Source organism: Anticarsia gemmatalis, chromosome 9, assembly GCF_050436995.1.
Source record: "Anticarsia gemmatalis isolate Benzon Research Colony breed Stoneville strain chromosome 9, ilAntGemm2 primary, whole genome shotgun sequence".
In the NCBI taxonomy this organism is placed as follows: Eukaryota; Metazoa; Arthropoda; class Insecta; order Lepidoptera; family Erebidae; genus Anticarsia; species Anticarsia gemmatalis.
In genome coordinates this window covers 8,239,487-8,256,673 of record NC_134753.1, presented here as the reverse complement: position 1 = coordinate 8,256,673, position 17,187 = coordinate 8,239,487, and the positions used below count along the sequence as shown (strand labels likewise).

The 17,187-nt window shown below is 37.2% G+C and overlaps 1 protein-coding gene across 1 annotated transcript; it reads right to left on the bottom strand.

Moving 5' to 3' along the window:
- Positions 1 to 13,078: 13,078 nt before the first annotated feature.
- On the bottom strand, positions 13,079 to 15,501 carry LOC142975663 (uncharacterized). The gene is made up of 5 exons (XM_076118650.1): positions 15,072 to 15,501; positions 14,800 to 14,932; positions 14,268 to 14,450; positions 13,964 to 14,060; positions 13,079 to 13,869 (listed from the first exon to the last, which is right to left on the bottom strand). Exons 1-5 carry the CDS (start codon positions 15,164 to 15,166, stop codon positions 13,298 to 13,300), a joined length of 1,080 nt encoding a protein of 359 aa, XP_075974765.1. The 5' UTR covers positions 15,167 to 15,501; the 3' UTR covers positions 13,079 to 13,297.
- Positions 15,502 to 17,187: the final 1,686 nt, after the last annotated feature.

Sequence of the window (17,187 nt, the reverse complement as noted above, 5' to 3'; positions counted from 1 at the left end):
GACAAAGTGCTGGTAGTAGTCTGGCATCACTTGACAGACACACGACGACACGATTAAATCTTAAACGAGACCACACAACAAGTCTCCCACGTCCAATGATATTCCTTAAATCTTCTATTCAAGTATGTACAACTACTTGTTTAAGTGTAAAGTTGGCTCGGCGTCCCTAAACTTTAGGCCCGCCCATTAACATATCTCATATGATAACTAAATACGTGAAAGCTTTACGTCCTTGAGGCTGTAGTTCAACACCTGCGGTACACGCCTCTACTGGTCAAAGATTACCATGATACCTCTACATAAATTTAGTTTAATATGAACGCGACGACCAGTGACGTTAATCTAACTTATTATTTAGAATATTTTACACTTCAAAAATATCATTATTGTCCCACTGCTGGGCAAGGGTCTTGTTCTGTAATGAGGGAGAAGTTAGACTTCGTCCATCACGCTGGCTAAATGGGTTGGGACTTTGCATGCCTTTAAGAAATTGTTCAATAACTCTCAGGCATCAGTATGTTTTCCTTCTCCGTTTGAACAAGTGATAATTATCTCTAATATTATCATAGCTCCCAAAAGTCAATGGTGTGCTCGGGTTCGAACCATCGACCACTTGCATAGAAGACGTAAACATAAACTACTCGTCGGTCACCGCCATCCTATACTTAAAACTATAATAAAGTTATGAGTACTTTAATAATATGACCATCCTTCTGATTTGAATTTCAGAGTGAGTGCTACTCACTGGAGTAATGGCTGGTTGTAGTCTGTAGATCACTGTCAACGTGTTTGCGTTGGTTCACAATTGACCCAATAACAAACAATCTTACTACTCACATGATTGTATGTACATACACGTGTCACACTTTATAAAAATATGGCTGCGTAAAGCCGTTTTTCTCTATTGCTTCAAATTATTTAGCCGTTCTAGTCTCATTTAGATACATCAAAGAGATTACTTTACGATTAACTGGAAGTTTAACAAAAAAAATACTATGGAAATAATTGTTGATAAAGATTGCGGAAGTATTATTATCTAAATAAGTATGCCTTCTTGTAAATTTACTTTGTAAAGTTTGTTGAACTGAACGAACGACTCATGCTGATTGTAATACTGAAATATTTAACTACAGTCTTTTTATATTTAAGTTATTCCTTCAGTTATACCCCGATAATATCGGCTACTATGGTGTACAACCATCACTTTTTGCAGGACATCGTAATACTCGTTACCGGTCCTGTATGAACAGATGTATGGATGTGAATGAGGTAAGTTAAGTTTGTAAGGACAGATGTATGGACCAAGTGGCCTTCTCTGGTCTCTGGTTACCCCCATCGTAAAATGACGTGATTTTATGTATGTAATTCCTTCATTTTACGAAACAAAATATAAAAATATTCTATAGTGTATTCTCATAATATTTGTTCTTGTTGAAAATTAATTATAGCCCACATTTGTTGTTCACAACTTAGACGAAGATCTTAAGTGCAATTAGTAAATACTTTAAGACAAATGTCTTCAATAAAAATCTAATAAAACTTTGTTAAAAGTGACTGTAACACGTAGCTGTGTTCTTACGTAGCTGAGATAAATGTATAGATTTATTATTTAAGTACTCTTTTCGAGCTAATAGCTGTGATTCTGTTTGCTAATGCGTTTGACGTTCAAGATAAAAACCCTAGATTACAAGAAAGTGTAAGTCAGTTTTTTATCATATTTACTTTGCATAAATTATATTCCAAAGGAAACAATTTTAGCGGGATATGTGCCAAAAAGTTCAGCAAATATACATTTAATAGTATATTTTAGCAAAGCATATTCACTTATTTAATAATAACTACAAAATAGTGTCAAGTGATCACAAATGTCTGGAGCTTCAAGTAGTTGGGTGACATTGTGCCGGTAGCACGTTCGCTGGTTTGGCTAATCGTTTGTTAATTACAGTACTCGTTATGGCATCACTGCAGTGCGGCGTAAACAAAAGAGACTTTGAGGTATTCCGAATGCGAGCTGTGAGCGGTGCGAGGACGCAGAGGCATCCCTACGTTGCGACGGAAGCTATTAATGAAATTGGAATTGTCGCCGGCCCCGGAGCTCCTCGTTCTCCCCAATTGATTTTCATAGACAAGAATTGTCATTCCGCTAGAGAGCCGATTCCTCGGGGTCGGCAATTGTCGTGATATGAAAAGCAGGTGGATCGACCTTTCGTGACTGGAATACTAAACGCCTTGTTATCATCTCATTCTAGACGCCACCAAAGGTTAAAATATCTCCGTATCCTCCTTTGATATTCTTTTCAAATCCATTTCATTTTAGTTTTTAATTTACTTCGCCTTCTCTCGGGAGATGCGCTGCTGCAGCTTTTAGCTCTATCTTTATTGATAGAGTTAACCACTTCTGTAATTCTATATTATTATCTATGTGGCGCAGATACGATAAGTTACATATCATTGTTACGTGAACAACTCTCGAGTTTTAATGAAAAGATTTGAGATAAACGGTGAATAATAAATGAAGACAATCATTTTCGTTTTTGTTTATTATTTACACTGGCAGTTTATGAAGAGGGTCCTCTGGCAGCTGGATAGTTTGCAGAACACAAATTAAGGAACGGGAAGGGCGGCTAAGAGATAATAAAACTTGACAAGTGATAAATTGTTTATCGTCAGTGCGTGGCAATAAAAGTTCTTATATAGGGCTGGAGTTGGTGAAAGTGAATATAGTAATGAATTATTAAAGCGACACGTATTGAGTATCGGGCGCGCACAACATCGCGCCGGCCGCGTCTGGCGGCGCTGCAACTTCCCCACCAAATTTACATAAGTTGACAATTTCGGATAAGAGCGACGCTGCTCATTCCTAGGTTTTTTCTTGGGAGTTATGCAACAATTTGCTTGCGTTAATCGCGTCATTTTCAAGCGGGCTGTGGTTCGCTCAGCTAATGTTTACCCAAGCTTTTTAAGCTTAATATCCTGTGCAACTATGAGCTGAACTTTTTGCTGGCGCATTTTGGTTGTGGCATTTTATTAATGACAATAGTGGTTACTTAATGTTAATGGAATACATGTAGATATCCGAGGGGTAAATGTAGAATGAATGAATAATGCTAGGAACGATCAATGTCTAGGCAGGGTGACCTTTGTCTGCTTCGTTAAGAACTCAAAACTACGCTGTGGCACAGAGGGAGCGTTAAGCCGTTTATCTTTACTCTCTGTAAACCTATGAATGTCTATGAAATAATCAAATTTAAGATAGAGTTACTAGTATGTCTCTGCTTTGAATAATTTATTTTGTTTTACCAAGGGTACTTTTTTTTAAGGGTACTTTTTAAGAATACCGTAGATTCTACTAGTGAAATAAGTTTTAAATTAGTATAATACTTTAAAAAACACACTATAAAATAGACGGACACATAATATTACTCGTAGACATACGTAAACATGTTATATCAAGCAAACCAACCGCATTAGAACACACAAGTCGAGCAGAATACTCTTGGGATGAAGCAAGGACGATGATGTGAACATGTAGAGCTGTGGTTCCACGTGACGTCACGAGCCTACACCGTGCAATCAAACTTCGAACAACAATTTGTGTAAGTTGTCAACAAGGACCGAAGGGGACCGCGGTCCGGCGGGTATCATAACTCGCCTCAACTAAAGATTTAGCTTTTCTCTGAAAGATTAACACGACTCGCTCTCAAAATTGTGTTATAGTTGACATTCTTTATGTGTGCGATATAATTCACATCAACGTTTTTCGTGAGATAGCGGCTAATTGATGCATAGAAATGGTAAGAGGTGTGGTTAGGAGTGATTAGAATGTGCAGCTCGCACGTGGAGCAGGCGAGGCGAGGCGCGGGCCGGGGTGGCGCCGAGCCACCTCGAGCCGAGCCGCGTGCCCCGCTCCGCGCCGTGCGAGCACCACCCATGCATTTCTCAGTTCGCTGACCTGGAATGTATATTTAATTGATTTCGGTATTGCGGTTGGCATGCTAACGAAGCCTGAATTTCAATGAAAAGTTTGATCTTTCGGCTAGAAACGATTGTAGCGTTAGAGGATTGGCTCTTTTATCTGCTGATGAACTGTCTAGACCAGTTAGGCACATTTTTTTCTTAGCGTGTGTAATGTAATTCGTGACCATTTGCCTATAGATAATAACATTCTTAATTGCTCTAATAGTGTCTAGTCTAGTCTCATGTTCCAGATACGAACGGTTGCAGGAAATAAGCTTGAAAATAATAATGTAATAAGACCATAACTCAACACAAAATAAAAGTGCTACGCGCGTAACCTTAGATTTGTAGCGTTCGTAGCAAACGTCTACGTTGAAATGAAATGCGACCGCACGCGTTGGTGGGCCGTGTAGCCGGTAGTGATATATTTCTTATTCACTGGCTTCAATACAGCTGTTGTGTGTGATTACATCGTACTACACTGATTTATGAATGTCTACCATGTTACCTCGGCACCATGGTGATTTGTCTGGAATATTTTATTATAGAAGGTCTATTATTAAAATGAATGTCGTGGCCGTATCATAATCAGGTACTCTGTTAGACAACTATTAAGAGGAACGTCATCCTTACTTTTTACAAGAGGTAGGTCGATACTCAATACTTCATAAAATGTAAAGAGAGTCACGGCCACCGGGTAGGTATTAATGGACGCTTAAATGGAGGTGAAACTTTAGCCAAGTCCCGTTACCGCGGCAATTTGTCAAACAAAAAATATGAGTGAACTTTCAGCCCAGAAGCGTTGTCTGACATGACTTATATAAATAACCTGTGCCCGGCGACCGACCGACGGTTAGTTTTAGCTTTATTTTATGGGACTTTTTTATTGGGCAGGACTTACTTTTGTACCAGTTTGACTTTCCGATGGCTTCTGTGAGTATATTGTGATGTAACCTGTCAAATATGAACACATAAAATAAACATAACCACTTGAAAATAAACTCGACAATCTGATAAATGCGAAAGAAATAATGTATTTTCTTATAGCAAAACATTGTAGATAACTATGTTAGATCGCAATCTGATAAAAGCCAAAGTCAATCGTGATTTATTGCGCACACTTAGAATCTCATTTGTAGTCCTGGACCATAACCGAGATTTTTCTTGATAAGAAAAGTCAATTTTGTTGGAGCCGCCAAAATCTAACCTTTTTAGAATCATTAACTATATAAAGGACTAATTAGACTTGCTATTTAAAGAATAAAACAAAATCCATCTTTTTCTTTTAAACGTTGCCACATTTAGAAGGTTTAATTTAAAGCTTGAATAAATGTGACTGAACTTACAGTTAAAACAATGGACTAAATTGTACAGCCGAAAAGTGTTTTCGAGTTTTATAAATAAGAAGAAGACGGAGTAAAATATGAACAACATTTTTACTTTCGTAAGCAGTTTCAACTGACAACATTTTACAGAACTTTGTGCCGTTATTAAATGTACAAGTAAAAACGTAGTAAAATATATTTTAATTAAGTTTACTAAATTGTAAAGCTACTCCATCACTAGCGATGTTGCCTGCGATTACCCGATGAAATGTGTTGTAACCAGTTTTACTCACTTTGGGGAAAATAAGAGCCAACTACAAACATTATTAGCGAAACATAAATTAATTTCTTTGTTGGCTTCCAGCGGAAACTATCATAAAGCACAACGATCATTCATTTAACTCGGCGGTGGACTCAGGGCGTTTATCGACACAATGAGCCTTGCTTTGTTTGGTTGAAAATGATTAATACATTATAATGGTCTTGAAACGTTTAGGATTTTGCTAAACTTACTCTACTGAAGTTCTGTGGGTTTCTGTGGGTGGTGTGTAAACTCTCTAACAAATATAATTCGTAAATATTAAAGATAAAGTTTATTATGTTCAAGTATAACAATGTAAATGATAGGCAAACTTGTGGAGCACGTAAACGTGAATCATTGATATCGTGGAGGCGCGGCGCACTGTAATCAAAGCATGAAACAGCCACTCGGGGAGAGCTTCGAAACTAGTATCTATGGCACAAACATTTAACGAATTACCCGAGGATTACTAACTTATTTCATTAAGAACTTTGCGCAGGCGAAATGTTATTTTGGATAAATCCCTCAAGTGTTATCTAGATGATTGCAGCCGGAATCTCGCTCAGCCACATCGCGAAATCTTTATTACTTGTCGAACCAACTTACGAGATTCAATACGTCTACGCGTCTATTCCATTCGGCGACCCCTGTAAGTGAATGTGCGAGGGAGGTAATGAATGGCATTACAATTATGTTCGTATATATGTGTATTTCTATGTAGATATTATTTGTAAGTTTGCCTATTTTATACATTATTTGTTATGTATTGTATAAACATAAGGTGTATTTACATTATATCGGTCTGATGAAAATGGGAAAACCGATACAATCTAATTAGATTGCGCCATAATCTAGATGTGAATATGCACCTTTCGCCCGTTACAATCAACGGTCCGGTAACCGTAACGATGCTGAGCTAATCGCCTCGGACGAGGGCAGCTTCGTGATCACGGTAATATGCACATAAGAGTTCATTACACGCGATGACGCTCCGTCCTTCTCAACTTCCAGCACCTTTTAGTTGCCTCTTACGGCACCCACGGGAAGTGCTTTATAATTAGTCGAGACCCCATACAAGTACACTAATTTACAAGGATAATTAACATGTCAACACGTGGGAACCATGTCGTAGATAAATTGCATCTGTAGTTATAAGCTGTTATTGTCACACTGGGCGACCTCTCCGCGGTCGGACGTTACCAAGAACTTGTGGAAAAGTTTTACGGATACTGTGTTTTTGATCTATTTATGATTGAAGATGTTAAAATTGTTATGAAGTTCATGGCAATAGCCAAGTTCTAATAATCAAATAAAACCAGTTCCTATTCTTTAAGTCAGTTAAAAACCTCTATTAAGTTAAATAAAGTACACACACAACCCTTAAGGCTTTAATCGATAAAGGTTTAAATCTACTCAATTTATTAAAGAGTTCAACATGCATCGGTGCTGTCAGCTTGCGTCTGACAGGTCACCAAATAAATATGTTCAGTTCAAACATTAGGGGCCGTCCGCTTTGGTAATAATTCTTCCGCATATCAGCCCTTGCTCCTCGATGTCCCTTTGTCCCTTGTCTTTGATCGAAAGCCTCTTCGATTGATGACTTCTATTTGCGCGGAGCTCGTTGAATGACTTTCAAGTTTGCCTTTAGTGTTGAGCGCTGAAAAATGACCACACGTACGTGTAATATTGGTGGGTTTACGCACATGTATACGACATGTTTTAGCGGTTTCTCTACATTGCTTTCCTGATATTTCAGCTGAATTTCTGTCGGGAAAATCACGGACTGATAGCCAGCTTAGGAACGCCTCGAGGGGCGGGAGTTTTGGCAACTATCCATGATTGGTCTTCACAGTTTTTATTTTGATCCCAATTTATGAAATTATCACTTTCAAAGATATTTGATTTTAAAAATGTGGCTTGTATTCAAAATGGTTAGTATACAGACAAGAAAACACACTTTTAATTTACTTTGTACGATATTTCTTAATATAAATGTGTACTTTATACATACTTCCATCTGAGAGATGAACAAAAGACATTTTAAAACAAGTACTTTAAGCAAGTCAACCGTGGATATAGTATTTGACAAATCATTCATTAGGGGATTTGAGGCTAAAGTAGAATATAAAGCAGATAATCAATGTCTGCGTACTCAATATTTCATTAAAATCAACTTCACAAAGAGAAACCGTAAAATAGCATTTGAATTTAAGTCGCATTAAAAGTTTGCGTGAGCAGAGTTCGTAGCACAATGGGGCCGTTGGAAAAATTCTAATTACTTTACCGAGTTGGAATTTAAAAAAGTTACGCTCACTGGTCGGCCGTCTGGCTTGACGCACTAACGTATTTTTTACATTAAAACATCAGTAATGGATGTATTATTGAGTCATTGTTTTAATTACCCCTAAGGTACATTCAGCAAAGCTGAAACAACACAAATATGATCGACGGTTGTTTGTGTTGCTTTTAGCGACATTTAAGCGAAGTTTTTAGTAATTGAAGTCGTTATTTAAAATACAGTAATTTAGGAAATTACGTCTAAGTACTATGGCTACGTAATCAATAATAGATTGGCCGAGTAGGTCTGTACGCCCCAGGACATGCAAGGTAGGATAATAATGGAATTACTAGCAAGTAAGGCTAAGGCTGATTGCTCATTGCATTCGGTATGAACACATGCTACCAGTCTAAGTAGTTTCAATTGTCATAGCGATATTTAATATAATAAAGGTTTGTTTAAATATAACTAGTCTTTTGACTTAAGTAAGGAGGAAGACTTAAGGACGAAATCTTGTCACATGCATTTTACCGTCGCACAAACGGAGAAAAAGTAATCATTTACGAAGAGCTCACATAATTGCTTTAAGTAATCTTTAACGAGACGCATAGTTTTCCTCTTGATGGCTTTACACTATACCTCAGTTAAGACCAACAACAATGTTCAGTATAAAGTGTAAACGTATAGCCGATAACGGATCAGGGCGCTAGGTAATAATGTGTTTTATTTGGCGCACGTGGTGATGGTGCTATCATATAACATTTTCCGCGATCTCGGATCGATGCAATGTAACAAATAATGAAGTGGAGTGAACTCCAGTAAACGCCCACGGCTCAGAAGTGTTGGCAATTTAGAACAGCCGGTGCCGCTTGTTGCCGTCGTTTTTCTTGCCGCTTTGTTCAATAAATGTACGCCCGGAGTGCCTTTCTCACGATGTTAGCTTCATATTACAATCATAATTACGTATTATGAACGCTTAAGCTGTATATTTACACTTCAATCAAGGTGCAAGTCGGTGCAACTCTTAACTCTCATCCTTTAATCTATACTACCTGCAGTTGAGGATAATCCTCGAGTCGGGTTTCGGCTTTTTGACGAATTTATGTACTTAACTGTAAAAGGAAAATTAACTGTAATGATAGGTTTATGAATATTTTAAATGCTAAAGTTCTTCACTATATCTGATCAACACCTACAAGAGATTTTACTTGCTTTGTTTTAATTGTCAATCATTAAATTAATTTTACACTTGCCTTAATAATTGAGGTGTAGAAAATTAAGGATAAGGTTATTTATTACCTGAATAATTCCAGTGGTTAAAATATCGAAATCAAATCCTTTTAGCTCGTAAACACTGTGTTGACTAGATGTTGTTGAAAGATATGAATATTCACGTAAATGAATAAAACACAATTGAGATGGAGAGCAACACTGGAACAGTGTAACAGTGGAACAGTGGTACACACGTAGGTAGCAGCGGGTAGTGGCGGGCGGTGTGAGAGCAAGCTGTACGAGTACGTTTAACAAAGCCGTTCCGTGCCCCATGCGAATTAAAATCCCAACAATACCTTCGGGCAGGTGTTTTACGTGTGTTGTGTTTTATACCTATTATCCTGTAACATCCGTCCGTACCTACTTTCAGACCGTTTCATCTTACGCCCAAACGGGTCAGCGTAATTTATTACCTATTGTGCGGATATTTCATTTATCACGGTGAATTCAATTTACAGAACAATTAATCATTCCACAATACTTACTTGCCGACAGCGGACTGGTTGCCGGGCGCTGGAGACGGCGCGGCGCCACAGCGATAAAAAGTTTTCATGCTCAAAATACAATAAAAATATCATTTTCACACGTCCTTTACAACATGTACGTACGTTACGTTACCTATTTACCGAAGCGTGTTCGGTGTACGTAGTAAGGAGTTCCACTTTCATTCGGACTTTTCTTTGCCTTCGCTCTAAAAGGTAACCACGAAGAAAAAATATTCTCAAAAAGTTGTGACTCAGCGTAATTAAACAGCGGTTTGAATTGTCCATTAATGAGCCAGCGAGGACACTTGATTAAAAGTGAGATGAAGACTGTTATAATAAATTGTATTACCAAAACGTAAAATCCTTTAAAAAGGTGAGCAGGAAAATCAAAGGCTCCAAAAATTATATTCGAACAGTAAGAAATCTCATGATTTCAAAAATGAGTAGAGCTTGTTGGGTGGGTTTTATTAAAACCGTAATTTCTTAAATCCCTACCGCTTATAATAATTGAAAGCGTGGTTACGTCAGCGCCGGTTGATATCTCGAGGTTTATATCCGGCGCGTATTATTAGTGAATAGAGTATGTTCTCGCATGTGTTATTTCAGTATACGTGTTCATTTTAAGCCGGTCGTTAGCATTCAGTTCGCTACTGCGGAATTGAATTAGTCGCCGCCGTCTACCCGTAACCTTACGTACGCGCCGCGCGGTGTGGCGTGTGGCGCGGCGTCGGAGCGGCGTCGGAGCGGCGGCGGCAGAGCGTTATGTACGAGTACGACTGACATCACATGTCTGCCGTGATTGCGATTCCGTCACCAATTAGTGTTGCGTCCGCCTTTTGGAATTGTTTACCATTTAAACATAATTTTAGAACAGCGTGCATAATCCAAATTTGCCCACCGGATGGGAGAACAGTAAAGGTTTCTGAAAATATGATAATTAGGTCAGTAGGTCTACCTTTACACCCACATTTTGATTGATTATGTCGTTCGTTTCTGCTTACGTTTTTGTGAAAACACTTTGGAAAAAATGTCTTATTTGTATAAAGTATGATACAGCATAATAAGTTAATTAAAGCTAAACCATTGTGACCGCGGCCTATTTAATAACATTGGTCTATGAGCGGGTGCCGGGTTATTAGTAAGACAAATATTATTTCCGTAAGTATTTACAGACAGATAAGATAAACAAACAAGCAGTAGAAGCGACGACGCTTGTATTTAACTTCGATAATTGAATCACCGCTAATCTGTAGATTTTGTTTATAATAAAAATGAATGACTACCCCAAGTCTGGTGACAATTAAAATTGTAATGTTAACTTTTACAGCGACGTAATTAACTAATTGGATATATTCAGTAAATTACACTGTTGATTTTATTTGTAGACGTGTGAACGGAAAACAAATTTCAATTTGCAGACAAATCGTCAGTACCTTTAGACAAATGGCACAAACGCTATTGAAATGGAATAGAATAGAATTCTCAATGTATGGGATTGACATAAGCATACGATAAGTAATTTGACCCGACGAATAGAGTTTTTAATAGGTAGCCAAACGTTAATGTAGTCTAAACGATTTTACGAAACGTCAGAATAGTTCATTCATTTTATCGTTATGCGTAGCCAAGTGGCCGGTTTGACAAACGAATTCTACTAGAAGCGAACGACAATAGTCGGACGCCAAACACTTGAAGTTAACGCTACAAAATGGCGAATATTTTGATCAGCTGACAGCTGTGGAAGTGAAAGTTCGTTGATGTGAATGTTTGATGTAAAGAAAAAACATTATTTTGTATTATGCATAAACTAAGATTATTGTGGGCTGCCCATAATGAAGCAGTGTGGCTGAGGAAGCATCGAAGAAATGTTTCGAGACGTAATTTGGAAAGAATTAGTGAAATGCCGGACGTTTTATTTATAGAAAGATTTCGTCTCAATAAAGCTACTTTTGTGGAGCTTTGTCGTAACTTACGTGCACATACTTCCTTGCGAGGAACCAAAGAGATTCCTTTGGAAGTAAAGGTAAATTTACATTCTAGTAACAAGTTATAAACCATGTATTTTTATGGATTAGATTGTGAGGTTATAAAAACTATGTATTATCATTTTTAGGTGCTATGCACGCTAAGCTTTTTAGCTACTGGGTCATACCAAAGGATTGTGGGTGTTACACAATATTTGCCACAGCGAACAGCAAGTCGCTGTATCAGACAAGTTATACAGGCACTCAATAGTACATATATGTTAAGGAATATTGAATTTCCTCAATCTCAACAAGAGAGGTCAAGGATAAGACAAGAGTAAGTAACATTTAACATTTTAAATTATCAATTTAACATTATTAATGATATAAGTACAACACACTTTATACTATCAAAACATACCTAGTTTTAATACTTTCTGCCTATTGCTTCTAGGTTCCAAAGAAAATTTAATCTGCCCGGTGTTATTGGTTGTATTGACTGCACCCATATAGCCATTGTCAAACCGGACAATGATGAACATTTGTTTTTTAATAGAAAGGGATACCATTCTCTAAATGTTCAGATGGTAAGTTTTACAGCTTAAGAATTACTTTTAATTAAAATTTAAAAATTGGTTAGATTCCATATTAAATGTACCTAATATGTTTACCAGATTTGTGACCATAATTTAAAAATTTTGAATGTAAATTCAAAATATGGAGGAGCAACACATGACTCTTTTATATGGGCAGCCAGTCAAGTGGAAAATTTCATGCGTGAACTTCATCAAAATGGTGAACAAACATGGTTACTAGGTAGGTAAATGATTTATATTTCTTGAATATTTATTATTATTTGTAAGCAAGGACTTCTAAATAATTTAAAACATTTTTAGGTGACTCTGGATATCCTCAACGAGGCTGGCTAATGACACCAATCTTAAATGCTGCACCTGGTTCGCGGGAAGAGGTTTATACTACCCGTCATGTTCAAGCACGGAATTGTATCGAACGTTGTTTTGGTTTACTCAAAGCTCGTTGGAGGTGTTTGCTCAAACATCGAACCCTTCATTACCATCCTTATGTTGCCAGTAAGATTGTGTCTGCATGTTGTGTCTTACACAATATTGCTTTAAAAGCTGGTCTTCCACCACCACTAGACATAGCTGAACATGATGCTGGTGATGATGGGGCACAGCAACCTAGCCTTGCTTATCCCAGCAGCCAAGAAGAGCTGATGCAAGGGAGGGCTCTACGGAATTGTTTAATTAATAGAATTTAATTTTTTATATAAATACAGAAACATTTATTTTGCATTCCACATTTGTTTCTTTCTCAGATAGACAAATACTTAATGTGATTAATATTTTAGAGATCCCTTTGATGTAAGTACAATAAAGATGTATATTGCAATTTATCGGTACTGACATTATTACTTTCTAAAATAAGTATTATGTCTAAAATAAGTCACATAAAATTAAATTTTTAAATTAAATTAAAAAGCGTTTATTTCAGGCAATTATCACATATTTTACATGTCATAACAAATGGCACATTTCAGTCTTACATAATCAAATTAGAGCTATAATTAAAATTAAAACAATAATAGGTAACTGGCACAGAACAATAACACAGAAATATAGGTAAACTAAACAGAACCAACTTAAAAAATAGCACCAATATAATTTAAAAACAAGGTTCTTCTTTTTAATTTACTAAATAGGGTCAGTAGATGGCAGACTTCCCAATTGTCGTTGCTGTGATATTACATCAATTACATGTTGACCAAGAACACATAATTGATGTAACAGCTGGTTGTGTTGTTTAGCCACCTCTGTCCTCTGCGCCTCCATGCGTAGCCTCTCCGCCTCCAACCGTAGACTCTCCATGTCCCTTTCATGTAGGCGCTTGTCTCGCGCCTCTTCATGTTCAAGGCGTCGCCTTTCGATCGATGCAAATTCTTGAGATGCTCGCTCAAAAGGAGTCAACCCTCTATTTCTTCGTGCCCTTAATAAGGCCCGACGTGGAGTTGTAGCTGTCGACCGTGGAGAGTCTGCTGCTAGCTGCCGATTGTTACGCGGTGGAGGTGTTCGTGGAGGCATAGGTGCACGTGGAGCTGCCTGTGTCCGTGGGGCCGGCGTAGGTGTCAGTGGGGGCGGTGAAGGTGTTCGTGGGGGCGGTGATGGAATAAATATTGGAGTACTTGCACTGGTAGCTTGGGCAGATACATTGGTGTCATACAGCTGTTGGGATAAATTATGAATGCCTGATGACCCTGGTGTGGCTACTGCAAATTAAAATTTGTTTTATTAGTTTATCACTGTCTCATTTTGGCTCCTAACTTGTGTTTTGCGTTTGTTCAACATCTCTATTATACTTACAATTCATAATATTATGCACATTTTGGTTGTCAACCTCTAGGGCACTTGCAGAAACTTGCATTTCATTTAAATCCAAGCCTGGCTCATTTGATGTTATCTGCAGACAGATATTTAAAAATAATTAATAGTAGGTAATTGATATATATACACATATATAATATATAGAAACTGCCTAGCCAAATTGTCAGAGTCACACAAACATTTAAATATCTGACAATTGAAAATCAAAATGTGTTCTCTATGAAGAGACATATTTCTAAAGAATATAATCATAGTAAAATTAAATAATGAAGTATGAACTAACATTGAAACCATGCTCCTCAATGCCAGCTTGACCCACCACAGCAGATACTCCAATAATCGCCACCACCCTTTCTTCCAAAGCAGTTAAAATCAGTCTGTTGCTTGGACCACCACCAGTGCGAGTTGCTTGTCGTCTTAAAGTTAAATATTTCTTTTTTGTTTTGGTTTTCCAGTCGGCCCAAACCTAATAAATAGAGTGAGTTAAAAATAATGACATTGTTTTTTTTTATATTAATTAGTGAATGTATATGTAATATATAATGTTTCACCGCAGGGGGTATTACACTTTAAATCCACCACAATAGCTTACAGGGGCTTGACAGACTTCACAGATCATTAAAATTAAAATCATTTATATAATTGTTTCCTATGTATTTCCTTCACCATTTTAAGCATATGATAAACAAATTTTAATATGCACATGATATTAGACTAGTAGTTGAGATAGAATATGTATTGCAACCTGCAACCTTAATCTTGTCAGTGCACTAGGCCTGACACACCATTATATTATAAAGTAAATTGTTACCTACTTTTTTCCATTTATCCGGTGACTTTATAACGCCACCACCAAGAGAATTTAATGTGTTAGCGAGTTCATTCCACATTCTCTCACTTTTAATTCGTCCTTGAGGACCTTGCTGGGGTCTCGATAGGTCTCCATGCCTGTAACATAAACATAAACTACACTTAAAGTGTTCAACACTGATAAGGGCTTTGTGACTGAGTGATGTCATTGTTTATTGTATGGTAGTTTCTTATTAGAATGAAAGGGATTTTTAAATAAATGTATGTAAGTATTTACCTTTCCATATAATCTAAAAGAATTGAAAATTGCTCTGGGCTAGCCCGTACTCTCGGTTCCATCGCTAAAACAAGAAAAAGAATATCCTCCATCATTCAATGTTAAAAAAGTAGATATTTCTATGACAACAAGTTCGACGTTTGGTTTTAAAACATGAATTTAAAGTATAACTCTTCTAATACTATAATTACTATAATATTTTAGTGTTTTACTTACCAATTATTAAAAAAATAGAAGACAAACTTTTTACAAATCACTATAAAACTCGCGCGCTACACTTCAAAATGACGTTTGAGAACGGACCGAACGGAATGAAATTCGGAAACATAAACAACTTCAGTAGCGATCGAATAGAATAAGCGTTCGCCATCTCGTAGTACATTTGGCTACCAACTGATGAACGATATCGCTAAGGCGTTAATATTTAGAAGAATAGAATAGATAGGAAGCGTTTGCCATTTGTCTAGAGACCCAGGCAAATCTTTGTGTAAAGTATTTTTTTTGTTTCGTTTTTGTCTTCTCTATCTCCTTGCCTAATTTACTTATTTCAGGGTTGGTGAAGTTGAGATTTCTTTTATTAGATTGGCGAGTTTAGTAACTGTATCAAACTAATGATCGGCGTAGCGCGTAGAGCCGTGTGAGCGACAGGCTTGACACGTTGATACGAGGCTGCGCGACCCTAGTGTCGCACGATGTATGCCGTTGTTTATGAGCGCTTTTACGCAACACAGATGGATTCCTCTAAACAATTACTGACACTCAACCTTTTGTTCAGCAAAAATAAAGCGATGGCAAAACGATTTGTTTGCTGTGCTATATTATTATATACGATAAAAACGTATATTTGGTGTGCAGATATAGGTTGTTTCACAAAGCTATTCAAATACAAACGGTGGCAGCGGCGGAGAGGCTGCCTACGTCAACCAGAAGTGTCGTTAAGTGCTGGGGCCGCGCCGCCTCTGACAATTACCGCTACGAGCCTGTAATGACCCAGAGAGACCCTTATTAAAACTTGCTTCACCCCACTTCCACTGAGTAAAGTTTAAAGTAACGATGCATATTAATTGAAATATCGATACCGTAGTTTGTGGACACAAAATTAATATCAAACAGCCACTTGACTGTTTTGTAATTAATTATTATTTTTTTTAAATTATAAGTAAATCTATTGATACACCTTTCAAGCCTATCCAGATAAGACTCGCTTAATGTTAAATAAATACCATTCATATAAAACAGTCTTGATCCGCTTGACATTCATATATTTTTAAACATATCGGTTGTTAAAAATGAATTAATGTGCGTGACAAGCTTAAAAGCCAATAAAATAAGATTCATTTAATACAACCTATGAATACAAACGTTGTTTTATTACGTGTGCGATAAAATAAAAACTTCTTAAGCATATAAATTGGGAGTGTGACATAAACAGAGCGAATGGGTGATGCAGCCCAGTTTTATACGTGTCATCGAATTGTGTGATCGTAAGCGCCGTGTTTTATTGCATCCACTGCTTATTATTATCCACTTTTACTGCCGCCTCGATCCGATATAACTTCGGCCTCTACGACCAGGATAAAGTTTGATCGAGCTCAGTTTCCAAACAAACATTTCTCACGCGAAATCAATAGCACACAATACTAAACTCATAAAAAATGTATCTACAACTCATGCTCTTTATTTTACTCCAAGTTACTGCAAACAATGAAAAATATGAAACGATGCAGGTTATTTATACAATACTTTATTGTGGGTAGTTCAGCGTCTGTCTTTAGTTGTGATACAGTCTACATCGTGCTTTTGAGTGGATGGGTGAGATCTCGGAGATATAGCGCATGGACTTTCAAAATAAAACGTTACACAAAAAAGATAGAGTAATACACCCGAGAATATAATTAAGTCAAAACGATTCATAGTAATAAGAGTAGTCAAGTAATTAGGTTTATTTGCGCGGAGTGGTTGTGCGAGTAGTATTTTGTATTATTATGAAAGATTAACGAAAAGCTGCACTCCACTCCGAGCTCGAGTGTGAGTATCGTTGCGAAACAACACATTACGGAGGATAGTTAACGTTCTCAATTTAAAGTCTCGCCGAGCATTTAACTTACACTTCGTG